A 13,325-nucleotide genomic window follows, 5' to 3' on the forward strand; every position below is an offset into this window, starting at 1 on the left:
GTTATTCGGGTTGTATATATTGATCCACAGAGTGATTAGTTACATTTTGTATTAATGATATATATCTTTAGACGCTTTCATCAATTCGTTTAGTTGAAGTTATCTTGAATAAAGTGATATTGGCCAGACAATATTGTAGTATCTGGAAGATAGTCATTTGGGGATCCTTGCGTCATTTGGATGTAATATAGAATTTTCCCCGGCATGCAACTTACTACTTCCTTTCCGAAGAAAATTCTCTAACCATTTGGGTGGTGTGACTACGTTTCGTGTCAAAAAAGACTTAAAAGTAGGAATATTTGTTCAGATTTCTCAGTTTTCCATTTTTTATTGCTCCATCAATAACTTTTATCAAAAAAGAAATGGCGCTTTGTCGCACTAAGTTTGATGTGGGGGAAATAAATAGATCGTAATGATAAACCACGTGGTCGTGCTTGCTTGGCACGCACATGTATTTTTGAGAAGTTTCACAATCAAAAGAAATTTAAGGTTTTAAATTCAACAGTGATTTTTTTGTACGAATAGTTTGTATGTAAGCGGCTTACAGGTCGCGTGAAGGAGTTGAGGTATTGAAATGTAAACAATATTGCAATTTGCATTGGCAAAACAGTAGAAGTTCGTTCAGTGATTGGACACAGTTTCCCTTAAACTTGTATAGTATCATCTTAGTACGGAATTTATAACCTTTTTTCTCCCTCAGAATGCGTTACGTAGCAGCCTACTTGCTTGCAGCTCTTGGAGGCAATAACAGCCCCTCTGCTGATGACATGAAGAAGATCATTGGATCAGTAGGAATTGACTGTGAAGCCGATAAAATCAAGAAAGTCATGGATGAACTTAAAGGAAAAAACATTGAAGAACTCATCACCAAAGGTAATCTTCCTAAACAAGACGCAGTCTTTACTCTCGGATGGGGAAATCTTGGCTAGGTATTACATAGATTTCCCCCAAAAGTTGCTGTGTTTAAGATTAATTATTAGAGTATAACATATATTTTAAGATCTTCGAGAAATCCACATGAATGTTCTCTAAAGGATGACCTCTCTTTTTAAGATACAGTACAATATAATCCAATATTCCTCCGACTCTTGCCCCCGCTTTTATATTGTGATGTGTGCGGGGGAGAGTCAGAGCGGACTCCATATTGAAAAGTGGGAATTCAGCAACACCAGCTGGTGTCGCTGCTTTACCTACCTCTTAACAACTTTATTTCCCGGATCTTCCAAGACACGAGGATTCAGTTATTGGAAGATTATTCTACTAATAGATCATGATTGATACAATGCTATCGCCATTTAAATGGACCTAACACCGACAAATGAAGCATCACTTGAAGTAGGTCACCGCCTCATTCATTTCTTTGTGCATCACATCAGCACATAAAATTCCAACGTGAAAACTGGTGCTGGTAAAAGTCTTGACAGTCCTTAAACTATTCTGTAAAATACTAAGAATTGTCATTTTCAGTTAAACATTAAAAGCAATGTTAAAGAAATGAGTCTTTATGTTTAAAAATTTGTATGATTTGGTGCAATGTAATCCAATTGGTAAAGTGTTCCATAGTGTAGGTGCTGAATAGTCAAAGCACCCATTTCCATAAGTCTTGGTTCAAGTCCGTGGAACGTTCAGAAGCATCCTGTTTTCCAATCACAAGTTTCTAGGCAGACAATATAGAGTACTGACCAAAATAAAATATATGCGACTGTTTCCGGTTTTTCCCATCCTACCTACTAAAGATTTTATTGACAATATATATAAATAAAATTAAAACCTGCCATTTTCATACTGGAATTTTTGTTCTTTTGATATTCGAGTTTCTCCGATTTGCATTTCCACTACTATTTATCTTCAAAATGCTTGAAAGTTATGTATTAATGTATATAGACATGTATTCAAAGTGTATGAAAACGAAGATTTCAAATAACATGTTTCAATAAAATAAGTTTTGGGGAGTGAAATAGTAGTATTTTATTTTGGCCAAAGTGGATCCAATTCTGTGGACTGCTTTGTAGCTGCATGCACAAGTACTTTTTAGGTCACCTGAATTCATTCAGGTGACCTATTGCTATCTGTTTTTGTCCGTCGTCGTGCGTTAACATTTGAACATTTTCAGCTTCTTCTCTGAAACCCCTGAACCAATTTCAACCAATTTTGGCATATAGCATCTGTGGGTGGAGGGGAACAAAAATTGTGAAATTCGTGGTCCCTGCCCCCCTGGGGCCTGAGGGGTGGGGCAAAAACCATCAAAATGAGTGTAATTTTAAAAAATCTTCTTCTTTACTCCTGGACATCAAGAAGCTAAACCGTGGGCATAATTATAATGAGCGTTGAGCCCTCTACCAAAATTGTGAAATTCATGGCCCCTGGGGCAGGGGTTCTTGTGTTAGGGTGGGGCTCTATTGGTCACATAGTGAAAGTGTAGAAATTCTTTGAAAATCTTCTTCTCTGTCTCTAGGTATTAAGTAGACAAACTAATAGCATGGTAATGATGAGCAAGGATGCCTCTTTATACCCCCCGCAACAAGTTGTGGGGGGCTATACTGGAATCGGGTTGTCCGTCTGTAGACGCAATGGTTTCCGGGCTCTAAAGCATTATCCTTTCCACCTACCGTCACCATATCATACATATGGACTACCCATAGGATGAAGATGTTCCATATCGATTTTGGGGTCGAAGGTCAAGCGCACTGGACATTGAAGTAGGAATATGGTTTCCGGGCTCTAAAGCGTTATCCTTTCCACCTACAGTCACCATATCAAACATATGGACTACCCATGGGATAAACATGTTCCCTATCGATTTTGGGGTCAAAGGTCAAGCACACTGGACATCGAAGTAGCAATATGGTTTCCGGGCCCTAAAGTGTTATCCTTTCCACCTACAGTCACCATATCATACATATGGACTACCCATAGGATGAAGATGTTCCATATCGATTTTGGGGTCAAAAGGTCAAAGGTCAAGCGCACTGGACATTGAAGTAGGAATATGGTTTCCGGGCTCTAAAGCGTTATCCTTTCCACCTACAGTCACCATATCAAACATATGGACTACCCATGGGATGAACATGTTCCCTATCGATTTTGGGGTCAAAAGGTCAAAGGTCACGCGCACTGGACATCGAAGTAGCAACACTCAGAAAAGAGGTAGTTTATACCTATTACCAACATCCTTTGGGAAATTGGGGTAAGCGGGGGGTATTCTTAGTGAGCAATGCTCACAGTACCTCTTGTTAAAAATTGTGAAATTCATGGCCCCTGGATCAGGGGTTCTGGTGCTAGGGTGGGGCTCTATAAGTCATATAGTGAAAATGCATTATTTCTTTGAAAATCTTCTTCTCTGTCCTTGGGTATTAAGTAGACAAACTAATAGTATGATAATGATGATCAAGGATGCTTCTTTCAAAACTGAAATTTATGGCCCCTGGGTCAGGGGTTCTGGTGCAAAGGCGGGGCTGACCACATAGCTATTCAATGTTTCTTCCATCCAAAAGTAAAATTTTTATATTTAAACACAAACCTAATTCAAACATTGGAAGGTTGTTACATGATACTCAGGTGACCTATAAGGCCCCTGGGCCTCTTGTTATTTTATGCGATACTGAACCTGATGCAAAACAAGCCAATGAAGGTTATTAGCATGGATGTGATGGGATCCAAAGGTCAAGGTCACCACTTGTTATTCATACAAAGTAACCAATTGTTGTGGATGTCATCTCTCATAATGTGATTTAGCTGGGTGTTTTGTCTATTATAATATTAAATGTACAGAACAATTTTTTTTTTTACAAATTGTGAAATTTTTTCTGTCTTCAAAAATATAAAATTACGCCAGTCCACTGGTCTTTAAGTAAGGGTTAATGTACGAGTATCGCTCCATTCCTTAAAAGTAATGGACCGAGGCCCCGAAGGCCGATGTCCATTGCTTTTAAGGAATGGAGTGATACGAGTACATTGACCCACTTAAAATCCACTGTAAACATTAATAAAAACTAAATTTTAATTTAATTTTAATCATGTCTTACGTTTTTCATTCGTTTGTTGCATGCATTTATATCTCGGTGATTTTTTGGGGGGGAAATGCCACCGTTTCCCCTCACTAAAATTAGCTATTTTTTCCCAATTATATATGTTTTTCCCAATTTCAAATCTAGGGAAATTAGGTCATTTTTAAAAAAAGTTACCGTATATTGCTGACAAAGAGTAAATACGTTTTTCTTCAGTTTTATTCTCCAAACTACTGCACATACAAAAGGTTTTGTAAAGAATATGTAAAACAATAGAGGCATCCATATAAGCAGATATGCAGCGAAGTATATAGTTTCCAGATACACATTAAGGCATTGTTGACAATTTAGTTTGACCGCCATTGTATGTAGGGTCAGGCTAATAACAGGAAGTGATGAACAGTATAGGGTTTTACTAAAATCCGAAAAATACAAACCGGAGAGACATTCTGGAAACTTGATTATTAATATAATACTTACAAGATTATGGGTACAAATGCTGGTGAATTAATAATATATTATTTTGTTTATGAAATTAGACAATAAGTATTTCTTAGAAAAAGTAAATAATATCTATACAAGGTGTGACTTCAAATACATATTTAAGGTATTAAATGATCTTTCATAGTCTATGATTTATTTTATGATTTTAAATCAGATCTGAAATAAACCTCAAACAAAAAAATTGTTATTTGATTATTTTATGCATCTTTACCATTTGAATTTACTACGGAATGATTTTTCCCAATTTGAGGAAAATGTTGCTAATTTTTCCCAATTCAAAAGGAGGGGTAGTAGTTTGAAAAACCAAAAAAATTACTGTATCTACTTGTATAAAGGTTGACCTACTTTCCGAACTCTCCATTCCTGAAAAATAATGGAGTGTTCGAACAAAAGAATGACGTCATAGGTGGATTTTAAATAAGGCCTAAAAGGATGAGTTAAAACTTGTGTGGAGATTACAGAATATTACCACAATTGCAGACCACAATTGTGAACTTTTTAAAAAATATACATATAGATATTTCAGATGCATGTAATGGGTAATATCATACAAATTTTTTTCTGTCTATACAGGTCAAGAGAAACTTGCATCTGTCCCAGCAGGTGGAGCAGTGGCTGCCGGTGCCTCAGCTGCTGGAGGGGCACCTGCTGCTGATGCAAAACAAGGTACTGTGTCATCCACTTAATCTGATCTTCTGCATTTCATAAATTACATTTAATTTTTTTGATGAATTTTCTAGTTTTATTGATTTTAGTGTGTATACATGTATGCAAGATATGGTGCTAGTGTGTTTTATGACTGATTGCTATATTAACGCATGTATTTGTAATTCCTATTACAGAAAAGAAAGAAGAGAAGAAGCCCGAGCCGGAATCAGAATCTGATGATGACATGGGATTTGGTCTCTTTGATTAAGAAAAAGACTATTGTGTCTTTACAAATAAACCATTATAAAATGTGTGTACTGTTGTGAATTTAGATGATAGTTACAAATGGTAGCTGACAAGCATTGTGAAATAAGGAGTAACTTCAACAGGGTAATATACTGTAAATAGTAATACAGGCTGTAGATTCTATACGGGTATATATGGTCGATACTTTATATAAAGTTGTACAGGGTAAAAAATGCCAGGGAGAATCTCTCTCTCTCTCTCTCTCTCTCTCTCTCTCTCTCTCTCCCCTCTCCCCCCCCCCTTTTTTTTTTGTTTGTCAGTTAACTTTTCACATTTCATCTTCAGAATCACTGAGCCCTTTTCAATCAAACTTGGTACACATCATCCATGGATGAAGGGGATTCAAGTTTGTTCAAACGAAAGGCCATGCCCCTTTAAAAAAGGGGGAGATCACGGAAATGCAACACCTTCTGACAGTGCAGATTCATGTTCAAATTCAAGTATATATTGGGGAAAATCTCAAAAAACCACTTGGCCAAAAAAGTTTTAAATTACATGAAAGCATACTGACAAGAGTAGGTCAAAATTTATGTAAATCATGGTCCCCGGGGGTAAGGTGTGGGGGATAAAGTGTTGTATGGGGAAAATCTTGAGAGCTAGGGCTTTCATGTTTTGTATATACATTTTTTTTTGCGAAAATACCTTTCATGTGATGCAGTGTGTGACTTTGACCTAGATCAAATTGAATTATTCAATTACGAATATGTCTCCATCGAAGTTTCAGAAGATGACGCGTTTGGAAATGGTGAATTTAAGACGAAACGCGCTATTGATGGTGTATATCAAGAAGGATTGAAATATTGCAAAAAAAAGGGGGGGGGGGGGGGGGCAAATCTAACACTTGTGTTTTAGGATCTAGTGCCTCTCATCGAGAGTGGTTTGTGTCAAAACCATGTATAGACTTTTCAAAATTATGTAATTATAAGTATTTGTATCATTATTTTCAAATCCGTGTATTTTTGTTGGCTTGAAAAGAAAATGCCGATTCTACCAATTTGAACAGTAATGAAATATCGCTCGGCCTTTTCCGTTAAGTCGAGAAAACAAAAAGACTTTAAAAAGTTAGAACGATGTTCCGATTGGGGCAATCGGAACATTTCGAATTCCCCATAGGGACCCGAAACTCGTTGTACATAACCATGAATATTTATGGTATCACAGAAAATCCGTCTATTACTCCATGAATATAGCTATATACCAAACGGAACAAGTTTGTCATAACCCTTGACAAGTACATCTATGATAAAATATGGACCACGACTTGTATACATTCTACGGCGAACACAATGTCAGCTTCAAAGTATTAACACTTGGATCAATCGCTTTCAGAATGTTTTGCACAATTTCTTGACCAACTCGCATATGACATTGGGTATCTAAAAACCTTTTGCATAGCTTTACAGCCAAAGTTCTCATATCCCTCTCCATACAGTTGGGTGATTATTCTTGCTGTCTGAATGTCGATGTTTTCGTCACGGTTTATTGTCCTTGTGCTGATGGAGATATTGTGAACACATGCTAAGAAACCACAAATATCAGTTGTAGAGAATGACAAAAACAATACCGAACAGTGGCGGATTTAAGGGGGGGGGGGGGGGGCGCTTCCCCCCCTAAAAAATTTTAATTTAAGGTAAATCGTAGTATCTTGTTTGGAAAAATGTATTAAACGATAAAAGAAGCAATAATTTCTTCCACTCCCGAAGAAATAAAATCTTTTGATTTTTTTTTTAAATACTTTATTGGGAGAACTTAATTTTTTCCAAAAAACCCTTAAAATTTGCGTAATTTTTATTAATTTCACCTTATAAAAATGATTGAAAATAATACAAATGACTAAATAGGAGACATATTTCAAGCTCTAAAAAACCTGTAAAATCCAGGAGCTTACGGGGGCTTCGCCCCCTGGGTCCCCACCAGGGCTTCGCCCTGGACCCACTGGGGTCCTCAAGGCGGCCCCCAGACCCCCTGCCTCATATAAAGTGGCGCCCCCGTAACCACAATTCCTGGATCCGCCCCTGCCGATTTACGGTTGTAAAGATCAACTCTTGCTGAAGACACTCGCATCAGCATTTAGCAATACCAATCGGGCCCCAAGACCATAAACTGAGAATATACTTTATAAGTCAAAATTTTGATAATTATATCTCAAGATTGATCTAGCTCCAGATGTTTAAAACACTACAGGTTTAGCCTATATCTGAAAAAAAAAATATCCAGGAAACATGTATAAAATGCTACATCTCATCAATTCAATTATAGCGCGCAATCAAGGAAACATGTATAAAATGCCACATCTCATTAATTCAATTGTAGCGCGCAATACTTCAATTATCATATTATTGATCTCTTTAATTGAAAGAATAATATCATTAGTTCAATTTATTCTCCCTTCAATGTTGTGAAATGTCTGTTTTCAATAATTTATTAATTCCGTCAGTACCCACATTAATTCAATCCTGTGGGGATCCGGGTTAGAATTAAGTCATCAGTACCTCTTGTCGTAAAAGGTGTGCTTCGGATGAGACCGCGAAAACCGAGGTGTGTGAGTGCCGAGCATATGTCTAAATTTAGCAGCCCTTCACCGGTAGTGGGGACGTTTCCATATGTGTCAAAAATTTTCGAGCGTGACGTTAAACGAAATACAACCAACCTATTGAATATAGCTTTTATTGAATTCTTGCCCACAATAATTGAATGAATGATAACCATAATTCAACGTATATGAGCACATACTGAATACTTGCCCAGTTATCAATTAGATATCTTAATTTAATAACATATAATGCGCACATTGATTCAACCTATTGCTATCTTCAATTGAATTAAAACTATTTTTCATTCAATAGTTGAGAGATTTAATGTAATTGTTGTTCTTTTTATAAATTGAAACAATGATATCAATAATTTAATTAATGGACGCAATAATTGAATTTAGCAATTCAAAAATAACTCACGATATCACTAATTTTATTGAAGAAGACATTCATTCAATCATTGCTCTCTTCATTTTAATTGATGATAATATTGATTCAACTGAAGAGATCTTATTGAATTATTATGATATGGGCAACTCAACCTCATATCTTTTAAAATCGATGAATTTATTTCGGCAGTTTAATTTTTTAAATCAGAATCTGCGGATTAAGAAAGAAATACAAACTCACAGGCTTGTTTACAGAACAACCAGATGATTAGGTACCATTGTCCAAGTTTAGTCTAGCTGTGTGAACATCATACCGTGGAAGTTATGAAAGACATACCTTGGACATTTTTTTCGGTGGTAAAGGGTGATGTTTCTTCTGGCTGATAGGAAATTGGTATTAACCTAGTATTTAAGAACATGAAGACAACGGGAAAAACATTTCGCCTTGTTGAATTAAAGACAACATATTGTTGAGTATGTATATAACTTTCATATTAATGTTTGGGGCCTCCGTGGCCGAGTGGTTAGAGCATCGCGCTCAAAATCACACGGCCTCTCACCTCTGTCGGCGCCGGTAAGTGAGAAAGTTTCCCAGTTTAGGCTACTTTCAGAGGGTCGGTGGTTTCTTCCCAGGTACATTGTATCTGGGTTGTCTCTTCCACCAATAAACAAGAATAGATATGGGTTACCCCATATCCAAGATATTCGACTTTTAATTTACTTGAATTTTCACTATGCTCAGCTGATCTCTAAGAAAAGAGTGCACTTGTTATGAAACTAGTGTATAGTCCTTCATGTCCGTAGCAAATACCGTCACCAGTCTTTTGTCACTAGCAAACAGTGCACACACCGGTGCTTGCAAGACATATGAAAAAATGGATAGATGGCATAAATACGGTACAAAGATATTTATGCTTTTTTGTCGAATGATAAAGAAGGAAATCAAGGAAGTTGGGGATTGGCAAATTTATTCAAATACAGCAGAAAAGTATAGCTTTAAAAATACTACATGAGAATGCGTATACCTAAAATACAACTTATTGGGGCACATACTTTGTGCAGGCTTAATTTTTGCTAAAAATGATAATTTTTATCACAAAATTTCCCTATCAAACCAGTCTTGCTTCATCATTCTTCCCAAATTTTTCCTTTTATATCTGTATGGAAATTCAAAGCAAAGACATGAAAAAATTGAAATCTCTCGGAATGAATACAATTGTACTCTAATTTTTACCATGTAACACATTAATGTGAACTTTAGAATGGCAAAAACCAGAAGGATTGATGTAATCTACACTTTCTCCAAATTTTGTGTATGGTATAACCTTACCAGTAAAGAAACCCTTAAAAAAAATAAATAGACATATATATGTCACACTGAATACATTGCAAATATCTTCAGACTGGTGACCTTCACCTTTTAATTGTGGTCCGAATCCAGGTGTTGAGTGTTGTATACGCATTCCGTCATTAAACAACGGGAAAACCCCACATAAATTAATGATTAACATTCTCTCTCAGAAGAAATTGTATGATAATTAACGAACAATATTCATCAAAGTAATATAATTGTTGCAATAGTATAATCAATCGTGAAAAAAATTTCAATCGAAGAATGACCTATATTTCGTGAAAAGACTGAGGAGGCAGCTAGCGTAGGAATATGAACACTTTTTAATATATACATTTCTGGGGGGAAAGTGATTTTTCTTAAAAACATTTGACTTTAATTTTGTTTTCTCCCACGTATTACATACACATCGATATTCTATACATTTGTTGTAATCCTGTATCTGCTAATCATGAATGGAACTATATTTTTTCAGAGCAATTGTGTGAAGAGTACCTGAATCCAGTAATATATCTTGAATAGATAGTATGCACTGATCGAATATATTAAAAACTGGGCGCCACCAGATAACTGAAAAATTGTTGAGTGTGGCGGAAAACAGCAAAACAAACAAAATCATTTTGATATTGAGCATAAAATTGACGACTTACAACAGATATCAACTTTCAAACTGGACAACAATCATTACAAGTCATCATGTTGATATAAACTGGACAACAATCATTACAAGTCATCATGTTGATATAAACTGGACAACACTCATTACAAGTCATCATGTTGATATAAACTGGACAACAATCATTACAAGTCATCATGTTGATATAAACTGGACAACACTCATTACAAGTCATCATGTTGATATGAACTGAACACCACTCATTACAAGTCATCATGTTGATATAAACTGGACAACAATCATTACAAGTCATCATGTTGATATAAACTGGACAACACTCATTACAAGTCATCATGTTGATATAAACTGGACAACAATCATTACAAGTCATCATGTTGATATAAACTGGACAACAATCATTACAAGTCATCATGTTGATATAAACTGGACAACACTCATTACAAGTCATCATGTTGATATAAACTGGACAACACTCATTACAAGTCATCATGTTGATATAAACTGGACAACACTCATTACAAGTCATCATGTTGATATAAACTGGACAACAATCATTACAAGTCATCATGTTGATATAAATTCAACCAAGACAAGAAAATATGTCGTTAAGTGCATAAATGAAGACCAATCTGATTAAAACCAGATCCTGAGATCCGCTCACTTAGAGTGAGCGGATCTCAGGATCTGGTTTTAATCAGATTGAAATGAAGACTTACCGAATATTGAATAAGTCGTTTAATTGTTCAAATCGGCGACATGTCTACTTGATATTGCAGTGTGCGGAACTAACTTTAAAGTCCTATAGACTTTCGGTCCCTAGTCATTTCAATTCCTATAGACCAAAAACAAATTCCTATAGACCAAAATTTAACACGCAATATTCATTGTTATTAAAAAAATAAATAATAGACACAAATTCGATTTGGTAATTCGTTCATAGTTTAATTATATTCTTTTTCAATTTCATGCACAAGCTTTTCAATAAGGATTTCGTTTTCTTTTTCATTTTGTTCCAGCTCAGTTTCACTGTCTGATTCTTCATCTAAGTCACTTCTACTATGTTTCTTTTTCTCATGATTTTCTGGGACTTTAGCCTTGCTGGAACTTGTTGTACTGACTGCTTTTCATTTGATTCCAGGGCATGCACCTTCCACATATTTTAACCCTTCAAAAAAGGACATTCCGAATTTGCATGAAAATGGCGTACATTGAAGTAAATATCAAATTGCCCCCCCCCCCTCCCCCGGTTGAAAATGGAGTAATCTGATTTGAATGATTTGTAATTGCATCGTGGAGCATTTTATAACAACTAAGGGGTGAACAGAAACATTAGCGTAATACATATAAACTGGTTCCACTTCTCATATATGTTTAATAAGCGGCGGGGAACGACTTTTTTTTGCTCAGAATTCCTATAGACAAGTCGGTCTAGATAGCTATTTTGATTGTTATAGACCAACTCAATTTTCTATAGACATTGTCTATCGGTCCATGGTTAATTTCACACACTGATATCGACATGTTGATGTTAAATGAACAAGACAATTAAAACAATCATCTGACAAGGAATGTCAGAAATATGCCGCCATACAATCACATACGAACCACCAGTCCACAGGGGCTAAGCCCGTTTTGGGCCCGAACTCTGTAATACCATAAATATAGATGGTATCACAGAGTTCGGGCCCAAAACAGGCTTAGCCCCTGTGCACCAGTCCATTAGCAGGGGTATACATCTGGTCGCGTGAGCGATGTGGCCTAGATGGTCTTTTGGTTTCTTAGTCTGATATTACTAATAATATGTTGTACGGTGTGACCGTTGAGACGAGCGAAGCCCATTAAATTAACATCTTGAAACACACGACTTTTATCTGCCTCTTCATTTAACGCGGGAAATATAACGCGCTTGGTGTAAACATATTAGCTGCAATGTTTTTTCTTCTCTCAAACCAAGCAAAAACAAAACGTTTGAAGCTATGAGAAAGCTTGTCTGGAATTTAAAAACGTTAATCATACTTTCTAAACAATCTAATTATTTTAATTACGGGATTGTCAATGAAGTAGTGACGGCGACATTTCTCCGGAGGCATTATGGGTAGTCCGTATCATTTTTCAGCTGATGAATAGTCTCGTGCAACCAGACGCTTTGCTTTTTCCGTAAATATCCGAAGAGCAGAGAGTCTGGGACGAGTCTCGTTCAACCATACGGTCGGCTATCTCCGTAAATCTCCGACGAGCAGAGAGTCTGGTAAAGACACGCGAAAACGTTTGTAACGTCAGAACGAGGCTTACCAAAATTTCGGTATTTAATTTGATTGGTTGATTCAACACACCTTCAAAATAACGACTACCGAAGAAATTTGTAATAGATTGAATTTACCGTTTAAGCTTAAGGATTTACAACTAAAGTGTTTATAAAAACTTTTGTAAAAGGAAAGGATTTATTTGCAGTTCTACCGACGGGAAATGGTAAAATCGTTTTATCAAAATTACTTTAGAAGGCAAAAGTGAAAGTACAATTTCCAGCTGATTAAGAGCGTAATTTTTTTTAATTGTACATATAGTAATGATTTTCCCCATTAGTATCACTAATGCAGGATCAACTAATTAGCATCAAATTTCGGAGTTGACTGTTTATGTCAGAGAAAATCCAACGGAAACTAAATTAGTGCTCCCTAGCGATAACAGTATTATCGCGTGTCTTTACCAGACTCTCTGCTCGTCGGAGATTTACGGAGACAGCCGAGTGTCTGATTGAACGAGACTAGCTGATGAAGAGCAAACCACGTGACTCAACTGCGTAATCATTGGAGCGGGCTTCGCTCGCTATATAAATCATTGTTACAATCTTTTAAAAATCATTCTTTTGATTTACATGTAGATGCACAAGTTTCAGTAAGTATGATTTTAAAAGATATATATATATATATATATATATATATATATATA

At 36.1% G+C, this 13,325-nt stretch overlaps 1 protein-coding gene across 1 annotated transcript; it reads left to right on the top strand.

The window, feature by feature from the left end:
- Positions 1-159: 159 nt before the first annotated feature.
- LOC125655979 (60S acidic ribosomal protein P2-like) lies at positions 160-5,472 on the top strand. Its single transcript, XM_048886531.2, has 4 exons — positions 160-289; positions 701-873; positions 5,085-5,177; positions 5,354-5,472. The coding sequence occupies exons 2-4, from the start codon at positions 702-704 to the stop codon at positions 5,425-5,427; spliced, it is 339 nt and encodes a 112-aa protein (XP_048742488.1). The 5' UTR covers positions 160-289; position 701; the 3' UTR covers positions 5,428-5,472.
- Positions 5,473-13,325: the final 7,853 nt, after the last annotated feature.

This window comes from Ostrea edulis, chromosome 1, assembly GCF_947568905.1.
Source record: "Ostrea edulis chromosome 1, xbOstEdul1.1, whole genome shotgun sequence".
NCBI classification, from domain to species: domain Eukaryota; kingdom Metazoa; phylum Mollusca; class Bivalvia; order Ostreida; family Ostreidae; genus Ostrea; species Ostrea edulis.

Coding starts and splice junctions, on each gene's coding strand:
- LOC125655979 (XM_048886531.2), top strand. CDS start 702: ATGCGTTACGTAGCAGCCTACTTGCTTGCAGCTCTTGGAGGCAATAAC. Junction 874..5,084: donor TGAAGAACTCATCACCAAAG/GTAATCTTCCTA, acceptor CTGTCTATACAG/GTCAAGAGAAACTTGCATCT. Junction 5,178..5,353: donor TGCTGCTGATGCAAAACAAG/GTACTGTGTCAT, acceptor TTCCTATTACAG/AAAAGAAAGAAGAGAAGAAG.